At 35.0% G+C, this 20,008-nt stretch overlaps 1 protein-coding gene across 7 annotated transcripts in view; it reads right to left on the bottom strand.

Moving 5' to 3' along the window:
* Positions 1-20,008, bottom strand: part of LNPK (lunapark, ER junction formation factor) — a 99,457-nt gene that overhangs the window by 74,129 nt on the left and 5,320 nt on the right. For all 7 annotated transcript variants that reach the window (XR_009490729.1, XM_059875173.1, NM_001075989.1 and 4 more), the window contains 3 exons: positions 18,418-18,506; positions 16,785-16,826; positions 15,893-16,080 (listed from right to left, as the gene is read on the bottom strand). Coding sequence is in view for 6 of the 7 variants with exons in the window: in XM_059875173.1 (XP_059731156.1) it covers positions 15,893-16,080; positions 16,785-16,826; positions 18,418-18,444 (257 nt within the window). In the remaining variant the exon portion in view is untranslated. The remainder of the gene's footprint in view (positions 1-15,892; positions 16,081-16,784; positions 16,827-18,417; positions 18,507-20,008) is intronic.

Genomic DNA, 20,008 nt, shown 5'->3' with positions numbered 1-20,008 from the left:
AATAAAAGCAGAGAAGGAAAACTGCTTATCTCACTAAAAGACAGGAAGATAAACTTCTCAAAGTGTAAAGGTTAGAACTCATGTTTATTACAGTGAGAACAAGATACACATGCTACAAGCAGAAATTCCCCAGTTTGGTTCCAACAGTGAAACAGAAAAATCAGGGCTTAAAGAGAAATCACTCATAAATACCCTATTTACAAAGAATATTCTGTTTCTATGGCAGCATGGCAGAGAAGTTTTGAATTATGAAAAATTTTATACACAGTTGCCTAACCTTATTAGCCAGAGACAAATAAAAGCTGAACAAACTAACATACTAAACCCTGGATCATATGGAAAATTATAGATAGCCTAAAATGTAGGAAGACTTGCCTCTATACTCTCACATAAACCTCTTACAAATAACTGGACGAAAGTAAAGTAAACATACCACCTACCTATAGATTTTGTTTGTAAGTTATAAAAACCAAAATCAAAATAGAAAATTATGTTTCAAAACTTAGACCAACATCTTTCATTTAAATGAATGTAAATGAACTAAGCTCACCAGAGCAAAAGAAGAAGACTTTCAGACTAGATCATAAAATAAAAACCAACCCTATAATGTAAACTGACACCTAAAACTAAGTTTTTTGAAGGTTGAAAATTAAACAATGGACAAAAAATATAGTAGGCAAATACACACAAAATAAGGTTTGATCATAATATGACACAAAATTAAATTCAAGACTACCCCCCCAATCAAACAAAGCTTCAAACTAGAAAAAGGTTATTTTATAGCATTAAAAAGGATGAAGTTTCTTTCCAACAAATACAGCTGAAGCAACTGAGCATCCACAGGCAAAGAAAGCAAGCAACAGACAGGATCTCAATGGAACCTCACATCTTATATTTAAAAACAGGCTCAAAATGGATTATGAACTTAAATGTAAAATGTTAGAAGGAAAAAAGCACAGCAAATAAAGAAGAAATTCTTCAAGACCTACAGCTACAGGGCAGTTTTTTGTTTTTAACTTTTTGTCTTGCATTGAGATATAGCCATTAACAGTATTGTGATACATTCAGGTGAACTGCGAAGGGACTCCACCATACACATACACATATCCACTCTCCCCCAAATCCACCCTTACCATCCAGGCTGCCACGTAACACTGAGCAGAGTTCCATGTGCTATACAGTGGGTCCTTGTTGGTTATCCATTTTAAACATAGCAATGTGTACATGTCCATCCCAAACTCCTGAGGTATCCCTTCCCCCGTCCTTCCCGCTGTCAAACATAAGCTCGTTCCCTAAGTCTGAGTCTGTTACAGAGGGGTTCTTGATAACGAATGCACAATCCATAAAAGGAAAATTGTAAATAATAAATTTGGCTCTGTGAAAAACCGTTTATAAGGATGAAAAGACAAACTACAGACTGGGAAAAAATATTTTAAAACCATATATCCAACAAAAAACTTCTATCTAAAATACATAAAGAACTTTCAAAACTCAACAGCAAAAAGACTAATAATTCAATTAGAAAATCAGACAGCAAACATGAATAGAAATTTCACTGAGAAGATGATACAAATCGAAAATAAACTCATGAAAATATGTTCAACATCACAGCCATCAGGGAAATGTAAGTTAAAACCACAGTGATCTATCAATCCACACCTATCAGAATGATCAAATTAGAAAACAGTAAACGCTGGCAAGGATGCAGAGAAACTAGACCACTTAAACGTAACAGTGGGAGTGTAAAAAGGTACCTCTACTCTGAAAAAAAAAAAAAAGCCTGTGGCTCAGATGGAAAAGAATCTGCCTGCAGTGCAGGAAACCCAGATTCAGTCCCTGGGTTGGGAAGATCCCCTGGAGAAGGGAATGGCAATTCACTTCAGTATCCTTGCCTGAAGAATTCCATGGACAGAGGAACCTGGCAGGCTACAGTCTATGGAGTCTCAGAGAGTCGGACACAACTGAGCGACTGAATACACACACACTCTGAAAAAAAGTTCAGCAATTTCTTATAAAAGTAAACATGTATTTACATGTGGCTCTGACATTACACTCAGGTATATACACCAGAGAAATGAAAACTTACATTCAGACAAAAACCTGTACACATATATTCATGGAAGTCTCATTTGTGAGAGCCAAAAACTGGAAAACATCCAAATGTCCTTCAACAAGAATAGGACTAACAAACTGTGCTACATTAATGCCATGAAATACTACTCAGCAATAAAAAGGAATTATTGTCATACTTAACATTTTGAATGGATCACAAGAATATAACATTTTGGATGGATCTCAAGAATATGCGGAGTTTAAAAAGCCAATTCCAAAAGGTTATATAGTATGTGATCCGATTTTATAATATTCTTGAAATAAAATTATAGAGATGGAAAACAGATTGGGGTGGCAGGGGTTAGGAATGGGGCAGGTGGAAGAGAGCTGTTATGACTATAAAGGGGAAGCAAAAAGGAACTCTGCACAATTCTGGATCTAAATTGTGGGATAGTTATATGAAGCTACACATATGATAAAACTAAACAAATATAAAATACATACACACAAATGAGCATATGCAAAACTAGTGAAATCTGAATAGGCTCTATGAATTGAACCAATAACGATATCCAGCTGTGTTATTTAACTATAGTCATGCAAGATGTAACCACTGGGGAAGCTAGGTGAAGGAGAAATAGGACATGCTTGTATATCTGTTTTTTCCAATTTTCTATGAATCTGTGATTATTTCAAAGTAAAAAGTATTTTTTAAAGGATGTGCTTTCAGTTTAGGAATATCTACTCATCAAATAGAAAAGTATCAACATTCATATAAAGGAAAACTAAAGGAAATATAGCAAGAAGTAAAAGTACATTGTTACTAGGATACAGAAGACCTATATAACACAGCAAGGTCATTTTCACTGATACTATCAAACTCTGTGTATGTGGGAAAAAAACACTATCTTCAGGTATTCATGAAACACAGCAAGTAACCAAACAGCATGCCACCAAAAAGTCTCAATAAGATCAAAGAAGTAGAAATATTATTAAACAACATTCTCTGAAAGAAATACATTAAAACTAGAAATAGGGTCTTGGTTCAAAATGGCGGAGTAGAAGCATGTGTGCTCATCTCCTCCTGCAAAAGCACCAAAACAGCAACTAACTGTTGAACAACCATCGACAGGAGGACACTGGAACTCACCAAAAAAACAGATACCCCACGTCCAAAGACGAAGAAGCCACAGCAAGACAGTGGGAGTGGAGCAGCACCATCAATGAAACCAAACCCCACACCCACTGGGTGGGTGACCCACGGACTGGGGAACTGTAATACCAAAGAAGCTTTTCCACTGTTGTGAAGGTTCCGAAACCCATGTTAGGCTGCACAGCCTGGGGATCTGACAAAGGGACTGGGAATCCCCAAGAAATCTGGCCTTGAAGGCCAGTGGGATTTGATTATAGGACTTCTATTGGACTGGGAGAAAGAGAGACTCCAGTCTTGAAATGCACAAACAAAATTCTGCATGTACCAAGACCCAGAGGAAAGGAGCAGAAATCCCACAGGAGACTGAACTACCTGCTCGTGCTGAAGGGTCTCCTGTGGAGGCCTGGGTTGGCAGGAACTTACCACAGGGACACTGGCAGCAGCAGGCCAGGAAGGTCCTTCTTGGCATAAGTTCTCTAGACACCAGGGCTGGGTCGCCTCAGGCCAAACAACTACCAGGGAGGGAGTGCAACCCCACTCATCAGTAGATAATTTAATTAAAGCTTTACTGAGCAAGGTCCTGCCCACCAGAGCAAGACCCAGTTTTTCCCATTGCCAGTCCCTCCCATCAGGAAGCTAACATAAGCTCTTAGCCTCATCCATCAGAGGGCAGAAGGAAGAAGCACAGTTCCACAGCAGCTAAAACAAAAACCATATTATAGAAAACTAACCATGATGAAAAAGCAGAAAGTTATCTCCTAGATGAAAGGACAAAACCCCAGAAAAACAATTAAATGAAGTAGAGATAGGCAACCTTCCAGAAAAAGAATTCAGAATAATGACAGTGAAAATGATCCAGGAGCTTGGGAAAACAATGGAGAAGATGCAATAAATGTTTACCAAAGACCTACAAGAACTAAAGAGCAAACAAACAAAGATGAATAGTATATTGAAGAGAAGTGAAGTCGCTCAGTCGTGTCTGACTCTCTGCAATCCCATGGACTGTAGCCTGCCAGGCTTCTCCATCCATGGGATTTTCCAGGCAAGAATACTGGAGTGGGTTGCAAGGAATCAATAGCAGAATAACTGAAGCAGAAGAACAGATAAATGACCTGGAGGACAGAATGGTGGAAATTACTGTTGCAGAACACAATATAGAAAAAAGAATGAAAAGAAATGAAGACAGCCTAAGAGATCTCTGAAAGTGAAAGTCACTCAGCTGTGTCCAACTCTTTGTGACTCCATGTCCATGGAATTCTCTAGGCCAAAATACTGGAGTGGGTAGCCTTTGCCTTCTTCCAGGGGATCTTCCCAACCCAGGGATCGAACCCAGCTCTCCCACATTGCAGGCAGATTCTTTACCAGCTGAGCAACCAGTGAAGTCCTAGGGGACAACATTAAACACATCAACATTCACATTATAGGGATCCCAGAAAGAGAAGAAAGAAAGAAAGGACCTGAGAAAATATTCGAAGAGATAATAGCTGAAAACTTCCCTAACATTTGAAAGGAAATAGTCAACCAAGTTCAGGAAGCAGAGTTCAGGCAGGATAAACCCAAGGAGGAACACATTAAGGCATACGGTAAACAAACTGACAAAAATTAAAGACAAAGATAAAATATTAAAAGCAACAAGGGGGAAATGACAAATAACATAAAAGGGAACTCCTATCAGGCTATCAGCTGATTTCTCAACAGAAACAAGCCAGAAGGGAATGGCACAACATATTTAAAGCAATGAAAGGGAAGAACCTACAACCAAGAATACTCTACCCAGCAAGAGTCTCCTTTAGATTTGATGGAGAAATCAAAAGCTTTCCAGACAAGCAAAAGTTATGAGAATTCAGCACCACCAAACCAGCTTCACAACAAATGCTAAAGGAACTTCTCTAGGCAGGAAACGCAAGAGAAGCAAAAGACCTACAGAAAATAAATCCAAAACAATTAAGAAAATGGTAACAGGATCATACAGATCAATAATTATCTTAATTGTAAATGGATTATATGTATCAACAGAAAGACACAGATTGGCTGGGTGGATGAAAACATGTGCATGTATGCACTTTCACTTACATCACTCTGCTTGATCTTCCAAATTGTATGTAATTATTTTATACTGTTAGATCAATCATGTTCCCATTATGGCTTGCAACTATGACTATCTTTTATTTTTCAACTATTGATTGTGAAAACTGATAAATATATTTTATTATTGTAAAAAAAAAAAACTGCCAATAATAACTAAGCCAAAAAACCAAACATACAAATACACCCTGCCATCTAGAAATAACCCTTAAATTATAAAAACTTATAAAAAAATGCAATGATGTCTTAAAATAACCAAAGTAAATACACATCACCACATATTAAGTCCTGTGGGATAAAACTAAAACAGTCAGAAAATACCATGGCCTCAAATATATGCACCGTGTATTGTGTTAAGAAATAAGAATGAAAATAAATATATTAAAGCATTAATTTTGAGTAACAAGAATAAAGTAAACCTAAGCATGAAAAAATAATTAATAAAAAGAAGTCATTTTTTTAATCTGGTTCTTTGGAATAAAACAGCTAATAAAAACAATTCAATCAAAAAAGAATTACAAATATACAAAATAAGAAACAATAAGGAAGCAGCAATCATAGCTACAAGGAAGATTTTAAAAATCAATTAGAGACAGTGATTACTACTATTACAACACTGCAAATATATTTTAAAACTGCAGAATGATTAACAAAAGTAACCTTGGAAGAGAGAGAAAGCCTAAAAAATTAACTACTATTGAATTTTAAAAGTTGTTAAGAGCTAGCTGCTATTAAAAAACACAAAGCCCAAAAGATTTCAAATGGAATACTACTAAACCTGTAAAGGACAAATACTGCCAGTACTATTTAAACTGTTACAGACCATTTAAAAAGAAAGAAAAGCTTTCTAATTTTTTACAAAATGACTGCAACTAAGAAAGTAGAAATTTTCCTAGAAATCAACATTTTGGCATTTGAATTCAATATTTAATATGATCTATCATATAAAGAAGTGTAAGATGAAAAATTATCTGGCTATCTCCATAGATGATGAAATAGCATTTAACAAAATTCAATAATCTTTCTTAAAAAAAGCTAAACAATATACAAAAAGCTAGAAAATTCCTTAACATAAAATATATGTCTCAAACCAAAAGTCAGAATAATGCCCAATGGGGAAATTAGAAGCATTCCGAAAGAACAAGTCAAGGATGACAACTATCTTCTCTGTAAGTTAACACTGTCCTGCAAGTATTAGCCAACACAATTAGGAAAGAGGGGGGAATATTCTGAAAAGAGTCAAAAAATCTAAAAGGAGGTGGTAAAATTATTGCTATTTACAAATAATAAGATTGCATACTTGTAAACTCTCAAAGAATCAACTAAAATATTTATTAGAAACTGTTCACCTGAAACTATCACAATATTGTTAGTAGGCTACACCCTAATACAAAATAAAAAGGGTCAAAAAGTAAAATTTTAAAAAGAAACAATAAGACAATTATTATGGTTGAATACAAAACTAGTACAGAAAATCAGTTAAGTTCATATACACAATCAGTTCTAAGATAGTAATACTAAGACATACTAAAATCCCTTAACTCATATTCATTAAATTATTTCTGTTGTTCCTTTCTGAATGAATCTGATGTTATTTGAAAAGTAAGTCGGAATGAATTTCTGTTGAATATTATCAGTGACTTGCACTGTAAATTTATAAAGGTGCTCTAACATGAAAAATTGGAGTTTCAATAAAACAGAACTACACCTTAGATTCAGTAAACATTTTAAATCCTTCATAGTAAGTGTTTTTACTGTACTGAATTTAAAAATGATAAACGTTAAAATGCAGCAGAATGTCTAAAACTCAAACAACATAAACCTTCCTCATTTTTACTGAAGGATTAACATTCCATAAATCTCTGATGATTTTTTAGCAATAATCATATACAAAGGAGTTTTTACTTATTTGGTCCTTTTTGCCAAATTTAAGTGCTTTCTTTCTAACAACTGCACAAAACCCATCCAATTTATTGAAATGTTTTAAGATGAGACTTAGCAATATATAAAGCTAAAAGTGAAAAAATACAGATCTCAGTATTTATAACTATGTTGACTATTTTGTCAGTTTATTTAATCATCAAAGGGTTTAGCAAGAGTTATTTTCACATTCAAACAAAAATAATTTATATTGGTATAATGAACAAGCTTTATTTTTTTAAGAAAATAATTTTTTTATTAAACAATGTTGAGTAGAATTATTTTTTTAATTAACTAATTGGAGACTAATTACAATATTGTGGTGATTTTGGCCATACATTGACATGAATTAGCCATGGGTGTACATGTGTCCCCCCTCCCTCCCCATCCCATCCCTCAGGGTTGTCCCAGTGCCCTGGATTTGAGTGCCCTGCTTCATGCATCGAACTTGAACTGGTCATCTACTTCACATATGGTAATATACATGTTTCAATGCTATTCCCTCAAATCATCCCACCCTCGACTTCTCCCAGAGTCCAAAAGTCTGTTCTTTATATCTGTGTCTCTTTTGCTATCTCATATATCAGGTCATTGTTACCATCTTTCTAAATTCCATACATATATACAAGCTTTATTTTTTTTATTTTATTTTATAATGGAAAGGGAGATATAACTCAATACCATTTTCCCCCAATGAGTTGAAATGTTATCTTTATCATGTATAAAAACCATATGCAATAAAAATTCCTTTGGAGATTTATTTCTGGATTCTTGTGTCTCTCTTCCTTTGGTCTGTGTCTCTATTTAGACCAAACTTTTACTTAATGAAATTTTATAATACATCTGAAGCCTGGTAGACCTCTGCTCCTTTTCTAGATTTTTCAAGACATTTTTATTTGCTTACTTTTCCATTAAAAATTATGGAATAAGTGTACCAAGATTTTTAGTCTTTTTATTGTGATTACACATTTTTAGATTAATTTAGGGAGAACCAATCTCATTACAATACTGAATCTCCCTATCCAAGAATAGGATTTGTCTCTTAATTATGTCTCAGTACATAATTCTTTAAATACAAAATTATATCAAGTGAATATCTATGTTTTAATAGCTATCAATATTATAAAAGGGATGCCTGCAAAATTATTTTCTTACCTACAAAAACTAAGTAGTCTCCTTGAGTAAATATCAAGAGGTGTTCAGATACCTTCTTCTTTACAACTATAGTTGATGAGAGATACTTTATTATATTGACTATGCCAAAGCCTTTGACCGTGTGGATCATAACAAACTGTGGAAAATTCTTAAAGAGATGGGAATACCGGACCACCTGACCTGCCCTCTGAGAAATCTGTATGCAGGTCAAGAAGCAATAGTTAGAGCTGGATATGGAACAGACTGGTTCCAAATCGGGAAAGGAGTACATCAATGCTATATATGGTCACCCTGCTTATTTAACTTCTATGCAGAGTACATCATGAGAAATGCTGGACTGGATGAAGCACAAGCTGGAATAAAGACTGCCGGGAGAAATATCAATAACCTCAGATATGCAGATGACACCACCCTTACGGCAGAAAGCAAAGAAGAACTAAAGAGCCTCTTGATGAAAGTGAAACAGGAGAGTGAAAAAATTGGCTTAAAACTCAACATTCAGAAAACTAAGATCATGGCATCTGGTCCCATCACTTCATGGGAAATAGATGGGGAAACAATGGAAACACTGACAGACTTTATTTCTGCGGGCTCCAAAATCACTGCAGATGGTGACTACAGCCATGAAATTAAAGAGACGCTTGCTCCTTGGAAGAAAAGCTATGGCCAACCTAGACAGCATATTAAAAAGCAGAGACATTACTTTACCAACAAAGGTCTGTCTAGTCAAAGCTATGGTTTTTCCAGTAGTCATATATGGATGTAAGAGTTGGACTATAATGAAAGCTGAGTGCCGAAGAATTGATGCTTTTGAACTGTGGTGTTGGAGAAAACTTGAGAGTCCCTTTCACTGCAAGGAGATCCAACCAGTCCATCCTAAAGGAAATCAGTCCTGAATATTCATTGGAAAGACTGATGCTGAAGCTGAAACTCCAATACTTTGGCCACCTGATGTGAAGAACTGATTCATTGGAAAAGACCCTGATGCTGGGAAAGATTGAGGGCAGGAGGACAAGGGGACAAAAGAGGATGAGATGGCTGGATGGCATCACCAACTCAATGGACATGAGTTTCAGTAAGCTCTGGGAGTTTGTGATAGACAGGGAGGCCTGGTGTACTGCAGTCCATGGGGTCGCAAATAGTCACGACTGAGCGACTGAACTGAACTGAACTTTATTATACTCGATACTTTATTATTAGAGTTCATGAAACAAACTTTTAACTTTCCTCAAAAGGCTACAAATTATGTCTGTTAGCTATCTAGATGGATTGAGGAAATATATATCACAAGCTGTTGGGAGAAGATAAAGTGGGAAAGAGGCATAAAAATTGTATCAGTATAAGATCAAAGCTCTATCCTCAAACAGCTTTCAAGCAGAAAACTAAGAAAACATAGCAAACAGCACAAAACCACCTTCCTCAGTTACTCTGCTTAAATTCTCCCCTTCATAAATTCATTTTAAGAGGAAAACACACATACAGGGAAAGAAAACATGGTTAAATCCTATGGGGAAGTCAACATTTTATGCTAATTGGTCTCTGAAATGATCTTTTGAATGGAATTTCTAGAAAGGTTTAACTAGTAAGAATAAGGTATCCAGAAATAAAAATTTATAAGGTTGCTCAAAGAGTTAGTTAAGGATAGAGATGAACTTTACGGTTGTTCACTCAAAAAATGAGCCAGCTCCCAAGGTAATGCATGTATCAGCCAGCAAAATGTAGAAATATAAAAATTTAACTGTAACCCAAACCTTCCCTCACTATGGAGCACGCAGTCTTAATAATTCCTATGAAATCAGTTCACCTTACTTTCAGTTTTAGTAACAGTTAAAGAGACCAGAGAAATATAAATATATTATCATATCTGAAAAGCAGAAAAACAATAGATTGGAATCTCACCAAGTCCCTCCATATTACATCCTAAAAAGAAGACATAATAAAATATTCTATAATAAAAGATAATTGGGGAATAGTTATGATTAGGCAATATATGCTCAGTCCAAAATCTATAACTTCTCTGCAAGTAAAAGCATTTGGGAAACTTGGAATGCAGAAGCAGCAGTCACTTCTTGTAGTTATTAGGTAGATGTCTAAACTTTACAATCAATGTAGACAGTGATGAGAGTGAAGCAATGCATTTTATTGCTTCTTCTGCCTCCATTTCTTTAAGCAAAACCTGGTTAAGACCTCAAAAAAAAAGTTTCCAAAGGAAAAAAACCTCAAAAAAAAAAAAAGAAGTTTCCAAAGAAAAAAAGTCCAGGGGTAAGCTTGGGCAACAGCTCACATTACACTCAAAAGAAAATGTCCTGTGGTGAGTCTTCTTTCTATTTACCACATTCACTCTCAGGTTGCTGTATTTTATTTCATGCTTTTTTGACTGTCATCAATCAGAAGGACAATTCTATTCTTTGTTGGATAACTGGGCTATGCTTCCAAAAGTGACGAGCACACTGAAATAGAAACTGCAGCAGAGAACCAGGTCACAGATGTGAATGAGAGAGTGAGAAATAGCTCTGAAGTGTAACATGCCAAGAAATACTAGATGTAGCTGATGCAGAACAAGCAAAAGGACACAGTAAGGATAACAAAGTTTCATACTCAAAGAGTGGAAAGATCAAATGGAAGAAATAACAAACATTTTTAAAGAAACTAAGTATTTTTTACTTTTAAAAACAGTGTATGATTTATTTGGGAAAAAAAGTCTTCTGAGTCAAAATAGCTGATGACAATCTATGGATAGGCACTGGAATTAACACAGTAGAGTTCCCTGCCAGGCGTTCTTTTACAACTAGATAAAAAATCTTTTATAAGCAGAAAATCAATTTTTATATGGAAATGGATGTCAAGTGAAGTTTAAGTATATAAAGACACTTAAATCAACTAATATTTCCACTTACTCACTTTCTAAATTTTTCTCTCTTCATTTAAAGGGAAAAAAATAGGAAGGAAACAAGGGAAAGAAGCTCAGCATTATGAAATCTGTGACTACATGTGGGGTTAAGAAGCATTCCAATAGATTTCAAAAGAGAAGAAAAAACTTTTAAATGGCAGAAACAACTATTTTGTAATATGCATGCACTCGATTTTTGGCTCTTTAACCTACACACAAAGTTAAAATTGTATCAGCTCTAGGAGTTCCTAAAGACTAAACCAAACATGTTTACTATAGAAGTCCCAAAGAAAAAGATCCTACCCACCAAATGTCAAAGCAAAAAACTTGTTATCACCCTGATTCCTCCTTTTCCCTTACCTTCCATTTCTTCCCATCAAGTTGTCTCAGTTTCACTTCCAAAATATTTCCAAATCATTGTTCATCTCTACTGTCACTGGGAAGTCTAATCCACCTTCATTTTTTAATTAAACTTCTATAACAGCCTCTGAGCTGATCTCCTGGTTTCTACTCTTGTCCTCCTCTTACTCCATCTCCCTACGACAGCACATATGATCTTAACTTAGATATCATCATGCCATTTTCTACTAAAACCTTTACACATTTACCATTTCACCCAAAATGAAATTCAGACTCCTCTCTGTGATCTCCATGACCTAGACTGTGCAAGCTCACCTTGTATTGCTCTTCCTCTCCATTGCTCATCCTCTCCTCACACATTCCAGATATACCTATGTTTTTGATTCTCGCCTAAGTAATACTCTCTCATACTTCACAGCCTGTGCATTTTCTTTTGGAAAGATCTTCTTGGAATTGTGTTTTTCATTTGAAGAATACATTGATATTAAAAATTCAAATAACACCAAAAAAGCAAATGGAAAGAAATGACTACTTAAAATTCCAAAGCCTAGAGAAAATTACCATTATTATTTTGAGGATAATCCTTTCCTATATCTCTCTGTGGGTATACATGCTATTCTACATTGTATATATAAATAATCTTCCATATACTCCAACTGTTTCCATACTGGTTCTCTCTCATACTTTAGTTCTCACTTCAAATACCAGGTCCTCAAAAGAGGCCTTCTGGACCATCCTGAAGTATCCTACTCCTCTCTATCACATCACCTGTTTATTTCCCTCATTGCACTTATCTTTCTCTAAATTAACTTTGTTTGTTTACTTGTCTCTCATTTTTTGTCTGTCCAACCCCAACAGAATGCAAGCTCCATGACGACAAAGATCTTATTGCTGGGGGCTAGCTCCAAACCTAATACACTGCAGGTACTCAATATTTACTGAATAGACAAATGATGGCTTTGACTAATATTTATATACTTCCAAATCCTAAATTTGTACCTTCTATTCAAATTTCTCTCCTGAACTTCATAGTCATACTTAACCATCCTACTTGGCAGCTCTATCTGGATAGAACACAAGTATTTCGGTCTCAGTGGGTCAACTACCTGCTCGCTCTCATGTTGTTGCTTATTCAGATGAATGACACTACCATCAGCCAAATTTCCCAAGCTATGAACTTCAATTTTATCCTTGATGCAATTCACCCCCCCAACCCCATATCCAACCAATCACGAAGAACCTCTCCATATTACCTCAATTCTACCTCCTAAATCTCTTCAACCCATCCACTTCATTCAGACCATCTGTTCCTCTTCAATGCTGCTACCACCATTCAAGTGCAAATTAACACTATGTCTCTCTCGGACAGCTACAATAACCTTTTATCTTGCTGCTCCAGATTCATTCTTCAGTTTAGTTCAGTTCAGTGGCTCAGTCGTGTCCGACTCTTTGCGACCCCATGAATCGCAGCACGCCAGGCCTCCCTGTCCATCACCAACTCCCAGAGTTCACTCAAACTCATGTCCATCGAGTCGGTGATACCATCCAGCCATCTTATCCTCTGGCGTCCCCTTTTCCTCCTGCCCCCAATCCCTTCCAGCATCACAATCTTTTCCAATGAGTCAACTCTTTGCATGAGGTGGCCAAAGTACTGGAGTTTCAGCTTTAGCATCATTCCTTCCTTCTTACTCCCTTCTAATTTACTCTCCATGCTGTAGCCTTAGTGGTATTTTCAAGATAACAATACAATCATGTCATACTTCTTAAAAGTCTTCAGTGGCTGCCCACTATTCTTAGATTAAAAGCTAAAATCCTTATCATGGACTATAAGGCCCACAAGAAATATCCTTCGCCTAATTATCCAGATTTTTCTCCATAATCCAGTCTTCAGCTTTCTTTCACTTCTTTAAACCTACATGCTCTATCTTCCCTTGGCGTCTTCACACATGCCATTCCTTCTGCCTACTACACTACCTACCATATCACACAACCCTTGCTACACATATTCAACCTTCAGATCTCAAATTCAAACATCACTTCCTCAGGAAGGCTATGGTAGGCAGAATTCCAAGATACCCACCCTCTCTCTCCAACATTTCCATTCTCTGGTTATACAAACAGTTATCTAGGTACTGCTATGAAGGGGCAGACCACCTGACCTGCCTCTTGAGAAATCTGTATGCAGGTCAGGAAGCAACAGTTAGAACTGGACATGGAACAACAGACTGGTTCCAAATAGGAAAAGGAGTACGTCAAGGCTGTATATTGTCATCCTGCTTATTTAACTTCTATGCAGAGTACATCATGAGAAACGCTGGGCTGGAAGAAGCACAAGCTGGAATCAAGATTGCCGGGAGAAATATCAATAACCTCAGATATGCAGATGACATCACCCTTATGGCAGAAAGTGAAGAGGAACTAAAAAGCCTCTTGATGAAAGTGAAAGAGGAGAGTGAAAAAGTTGGCTTAAAGCTCAACATTCAGAAAATGAAGATCATGGCATCCGGTCCCATCACTTCATGGGAAATAGATGGGGAAACAGTGGAAACAGTGTCAGACTTTATTTTGGGGGGCTCCCAAATCACTGCAGATGGTGACTGCAGCCATGAAATTAAAAGACGCTTACTCTTTGGAAGGAAAGTTATGACCAACCTAGATAGCATATTCAAAAGCAGAGACATTACTTTGCCAACAAAGGTCCATCTAGTCAAGGCTATGGTTTTTCCAGTGGTCATGTATGGATGTGACAGTTGGACTGTGAAGAAGGCTGAGCGCCGAAGAATTGATGCTTTTGAACTGTGGTGTTGGAGAAGACTCTTGAGAGTCCCTTGGACTGCAAGGACATCCAACCAGTCCATTCTGAAGGAGATCAGCCCTGGGATTTCTTTGGAAGGAATGATGCTAAAGCTGAAACTCCAGTACTTTGGCCACTTCATGCGAACAGCTGACTCACTGGAAAAGACTCTGATGCTGGGAGGGATTGGGGGCAGGAGGAGAAGGGGATGACAGAGGATGAGATGGCTGGATGACATCACTGACTCAATGGACGTGAGTCTGAGTGAACTCTGGGAGTTGGTGATGGACAGGGAGGCCTGGTGTGCTGTGATTCATGGGGTCGCAAAGAGTCGGACATGACTGAGCAACTGAACTGGACTGAGCTGAACTGAACTGATGAAGGGGCTTTGCAGATATAATTATTACTCAATTGATTTTAAGATAGGAAGATTAACATGGATTATCCTGGTGGATCTAATATAACCAGCTAAGCCATTAAGCAGAAGTTTCTCCCAATCAAGGGCAAAATAGGAAATCAGAGGCAGAGAGAGCAGAAGTCAGGCAACACCTCGTTTGGGCCTAGAAGCAGATTCTTCCCACCAGAGACTCCCGGCCAGCTGATAACTGATTTAAACCTGTAAGACCCTAAGCAAAAAGTCCAAACTACCTGGACTTCTGACTTACTTCTGTGATATAATAAATGGTATTACTTTAAATCACTAAATTTGTGGCAGCAGTAATAAAGAAAACAAAGGACTGACCCCCACCTCCACCTCTCTGACCCCCACCTCCACTCCAGACTGTGTTAGGGATCCTGTCAAATGCTCCCAGACCATTTGACACTCTCATAATACTCATTATACTTAAGTTAATGTATGCAGTCTAAGATCTATGGACAAAGGTTTAGTGTTTTTGTGTACCATACACCACAATAATCCAACATCTACACAATTGGTACCTATAAACATTTGCTGACTGAACAAATTTTTCACTCAACTTTCTGTCAAAATTTTCAATCATGACTCATCTCCTGTAAAGTACTATATTACAAAATATTTCTATACTAAGAGTCAATTGCTTTATAGCAGTTACTAAAAAGAGGGGAACAGCAGGAGAATGGAATACATTCAGAATCACTGGAGCAATTGTTCTTTTTGTTTTATAAGCGTTCCCTCACTTACCATTACCCACAATCAGAAATGCCCACTCCATGCCCAATACTCTTAGGAAGCATGACCATCTATTAGAGAATCACAAAAAGATTACCATATAGAACCATTATTATAAATGTCACTGGGTCATATTCCTCAAGTACACTGGACTGTAAATAAAAGTTTAGAACAACTGTTCTACTTTTTTAAAGAAACAGTTTTCAAATTGCAAAAAAAAGGAAATTTATTCAATCTGCAACAGTACTATATTTCATAATAAAAAGAAACTGACTATATTAAAACTATCTAGTCAGAAAGAAGAAAAGTCAACAAAAAGAATATTTTACTTACATTAACGGGAAAGCAAAAAATGGGAGTGTCATGGCAAGTCTTGCTGTAAGTTCATCCGGAAGATACCATAAGTATACAATTAAACATGTAAATAGATAGAGGACTGAAGAGTACAGAATTAATCTTCCAACCCATAATTTTTGTAATCTCTGATTTTTTTCCCTAAATTCTTCCAATGCTTGAATTTCCTGTGAAGAGAAAAATTCATAAAGAAAGTAAACTGTTTAAAAAAAATTTAACATGATAGAGAAGTTACAGAGAAACAACCCTTAAAATTCAATGAAATATAATACCTTGATATTTGAAATAGAACATAATATGAAAAGACAATTAAAAATGAAGTTTAAATATATTAAAATGCCTATAATGATTTGACAAATCTTTTTATGGAAAATATTTAAAAATAATATTTGATAACCTATCAAACTAGCAAAGCTCAAGAGGTATAAAATTGGCATCAATATTCAGTATTTGTTAAAACAAACAAGTAGTAACTCTCTTTGTATAAGGCCAAACAAAAAGTAACTATAAAAAGGATTAATAAAAATTGAAACAGTGATCCATACTAGATTCCCTCAATCTATTCATCATTCTCAATATTCCCAAGGAATAAGTATTTTTTATGATAGAAACTGTAAAAAGCTGTGAAGTTTGCAAGCTGATATAAATAGTTTCAGACTATTTTATAATCTACTTATCTATGATGGTGTAACATTGATTTACACTATTACTTGACACAGAGTTCTTAAGTCACTGATAAGACTTTGGACTTTAACATGAACGTTCTCAGGCTTACTGTATATCACCTCTAAATTCCCATACCAGATCTAGTCTCCAAAGTAATATATACTAAAATAATATTTAGATAACACCCCAGAGCCAAAGAACATACCTTATCTATATTTTCCAGAACCTCTACAGTTGAAGGTTTCGTCTGTTATATAAACAGAAATAGGAGACAGCATTAAAGCTTGTTATCACTAACTTGGAAACACTTTGACTTTTTTAATCATAAAAGAACATTTTAATCCAAAACTAAGTTTTTTCAATATTATCAAGCAATATGTATTCCTGTTTATTTACAAATGAGATTTAGATTTAAATAAAAATTATAAGTATAAACAAAGTTACACAAGACTAAAGAAATAAGATGCTCCTATTTAACTTATTTTTAGGCCCAAAAGTACTTTCAACTCTGTAGCTCAATTTTTACTCTCGTTAACCCCAATCAAACATACTTAGAAATTATTGAGGATTAATTCGTTTAAATTTTCCTTTAAGGAAAATTTTCTTAGATATGATTATTCAAAAGAATTATATTATTATTATAAATTATTAATTCTAAATAATTATATTAAATTATTATAACTATAAATTCTATTTAAAAATTCAAAACTAAAGATGTTCTGATCTACTATTGCTATAAGTTCACTTAGGATGCTGGGGGTCAAAAATCAATAAGCTACCTTCATTCTGAATTCCTAAAGTACTTTTCTGAAGATCAGATTTTTAAAGGGCATCTAAGAATACTTCATTACAACAGAGCTTGTTTTTCAGAGACATTTTTTATATCACCTAGAATAAAAATCAGCCAAAATGGCTCACATAACACTTGAAAAAATAATTACTAATTATATACTCAACCATCTAACAGGGTAATGATAATCAATTCATTGCAGCACCCACAGGAATTGTTAATATTAGATTAAACCATATGAAATTGCTGTTTATGGAGTCAGAACTGTTGAAGACTGGTAATTTCATATGGTTCAACCTAACAAGAAAGATAAAGGAAGAACAGATAAATTCAATTATCAGATTTTAAAGGGGGGCGGGGTGGACAGTATCAATAAAATGTCAATCCAAAGCAAAGCAGTTCCAGCAATAGTTCAAAAACTAAACTGTATGTCAAGTACTGCTAGATTCCGTTACTACGGTAAAAAGGAGTAAAAAAAATAAGCAGTTTGTCCTAGACTACATTACCTTCCCTTATTTTAAAGAAGAGCATTTACCAATATATTTTATAACCCTAAATTTAAAGACTTAGCCAATAAAATAAAACTCTATTTTTAATTGTGTTTAACCTAGTAGTTCCTAAAAGTACATCTAGTATCACTTCAGTAAATATTTGTGATAAGCTTTAAGCAAAAAGATACAACCTATAAAAACATTAAGTACTGCATAGAATAATTTCAACTATCTTTCAAGTAAGACTGAAATTTAGGTGCTATGAAAACAATAAAAGATAATCATTTGTACATGAAGGTATAAAGAGAGAAATAAAAATAATTCGTAAGTCAAAGTGAAATAATCCTGTTAAACAGAGACATGAGACACCTATAAAGCAAGTATAACCATTAAAGTCCAAATAAAAAACAAATTCACAAGAAGGAAAAAAAAAATTGAATAGAGTTAGGGATAATATTAAACTACTACTCAAGTTTACACCACAAAGATCTTTACAAATAACTTGATGGGACACTTTTACATTAGACTAGGAACTGTTGTAAAGAAAACTAACTTACCCTCCATCGAGAAAATAATCCACCCATTTTTCATTTGTAAAAACTGGGCACAATAATAAATATCATCAGTTGTCCAAAGGAATTCACAGCTAGAAATAAAGAAATTATTTTTAAAGTTTAAGTTAAATACACAGCATACTCACTATAAAATTTAAATGCTGCAATACTATAAAATAAATAAAATACTATAAAATATTAATTTCCTTGGATTTCACTTATGTGAGATTTTAATTCAGATAGACTTGCAGATAGTCCACCTTTTAAAAAATCTTTCTTTCAAGGCAGAACATATTTAAAAGTGAAAATAATGCTGGAAGGACTTTTTAAGTAGCAAGGCATTTTAAAAGTGTATATTTATACCACTTTGCAATTTTCTGTTCCTTAAAGTAGGTCCTCTATGTTGTTCTTACAAGAAAAGTTCTGCTATACTTTTATTCTACATTCTTAAATACAGCCATATCTATCATTTGGCTGTCTCCCAACTAAACTAGTTATTTGGAGTTAGGGGTGCTCTACAATGTTCAGAAATAACATCACTTTACAATAATAGAAAGTCAACTGGATTCTGAGTAAGAAAATAAGGGTTACAAGGCTACCTGTGACAATGAGCATATCATTTAATGTTTCTGAGCCATAATTTTCTTTTCTGTACATTAAAGTTAATAGTAGTATCACTTTTCACAGGATAATCTTCATTACTACCATTTTACAGATAAGAAAATTAAGTAGAAAGAAATCAAGTCATTTGTCCATAACTCAGAAGAAACATTACCCAAAGGAACTCTATCTTCAGACTTCTGATCTGTCTAGAACCAGTCAACACCCAAATAAGCATTTCTCTCTGAAACTCTGAGTCCCTCAAGTTAGTTAAAGTGTCATGTCAGGCAGTTGTATCTCCTATCCCCATCTTTTGGTTGTTTTTCTATGAGTCTCAAATGTATGCAATTCTCCAGGCAAGAATACTGGAGTAGGTTGCCATTTCCTTCTCCAGAGGATCTTCCCAACCCAGGGATCAAACTGGCATCTCCTGTGTTGCAGGCAGTCTCTTGAATTGCTGGTAGATTCTTTATCACTAAGCCACAAGGGAAGCTATATTAAATATTACCATACATTTAAAAAATGTATCAGCAATATTATAACCTAAATCAATTTACCAGTCAATAATTATATAATTTTTAATTCTTTTAAATTCAAATAGTTGAATTATATTTTCAAACTTACATATTTTTACAAGGTTACAGTTATATTCTACCAATATAAAACTGCTTCATTTCCATGCAAAAAAGTTAGGCCATAATTCTTACATTTTTTTAAACCAATAAATGTAATCACAAAATAATGCCAGTACCAAGTAAGTACATACACTCTGAAATACTATTTTTAGATTGGAATTAGCATAAGGCATGCCTACCTTGAACTTTCTCGGTTACAGAAGTAACAAAAAATCTAATTATAAAACATACAAAGTGACTTTTATGGACAGAAATATCTATCATCTATCCTAAAAATTTCTGCAGTTTATAAATGTAATCAATGCTATAAAGTCACATTTAAGTTGCAATCTAAATATTATTATTAATCTTTCAATAGT

The sequence above is a fragment of the Bos taurus genome, chromosome 2 (genome assembly GCF_002263795.3).
Source record: "Bos taurus isolate L1 Dominette 01449 registration number 42190680 breed Hereford chromosome 2, ARS-UCD2.0, whole genome shotgun sequence".
NCBI lineage: Eukaryota > Metazoa > Chordata > Mammalia > Artiodactyla > Bovidae > Bos > Bos taurus.
This window is presented reverse-complemented; position numbering and strand designations above follow the sequence as displayed.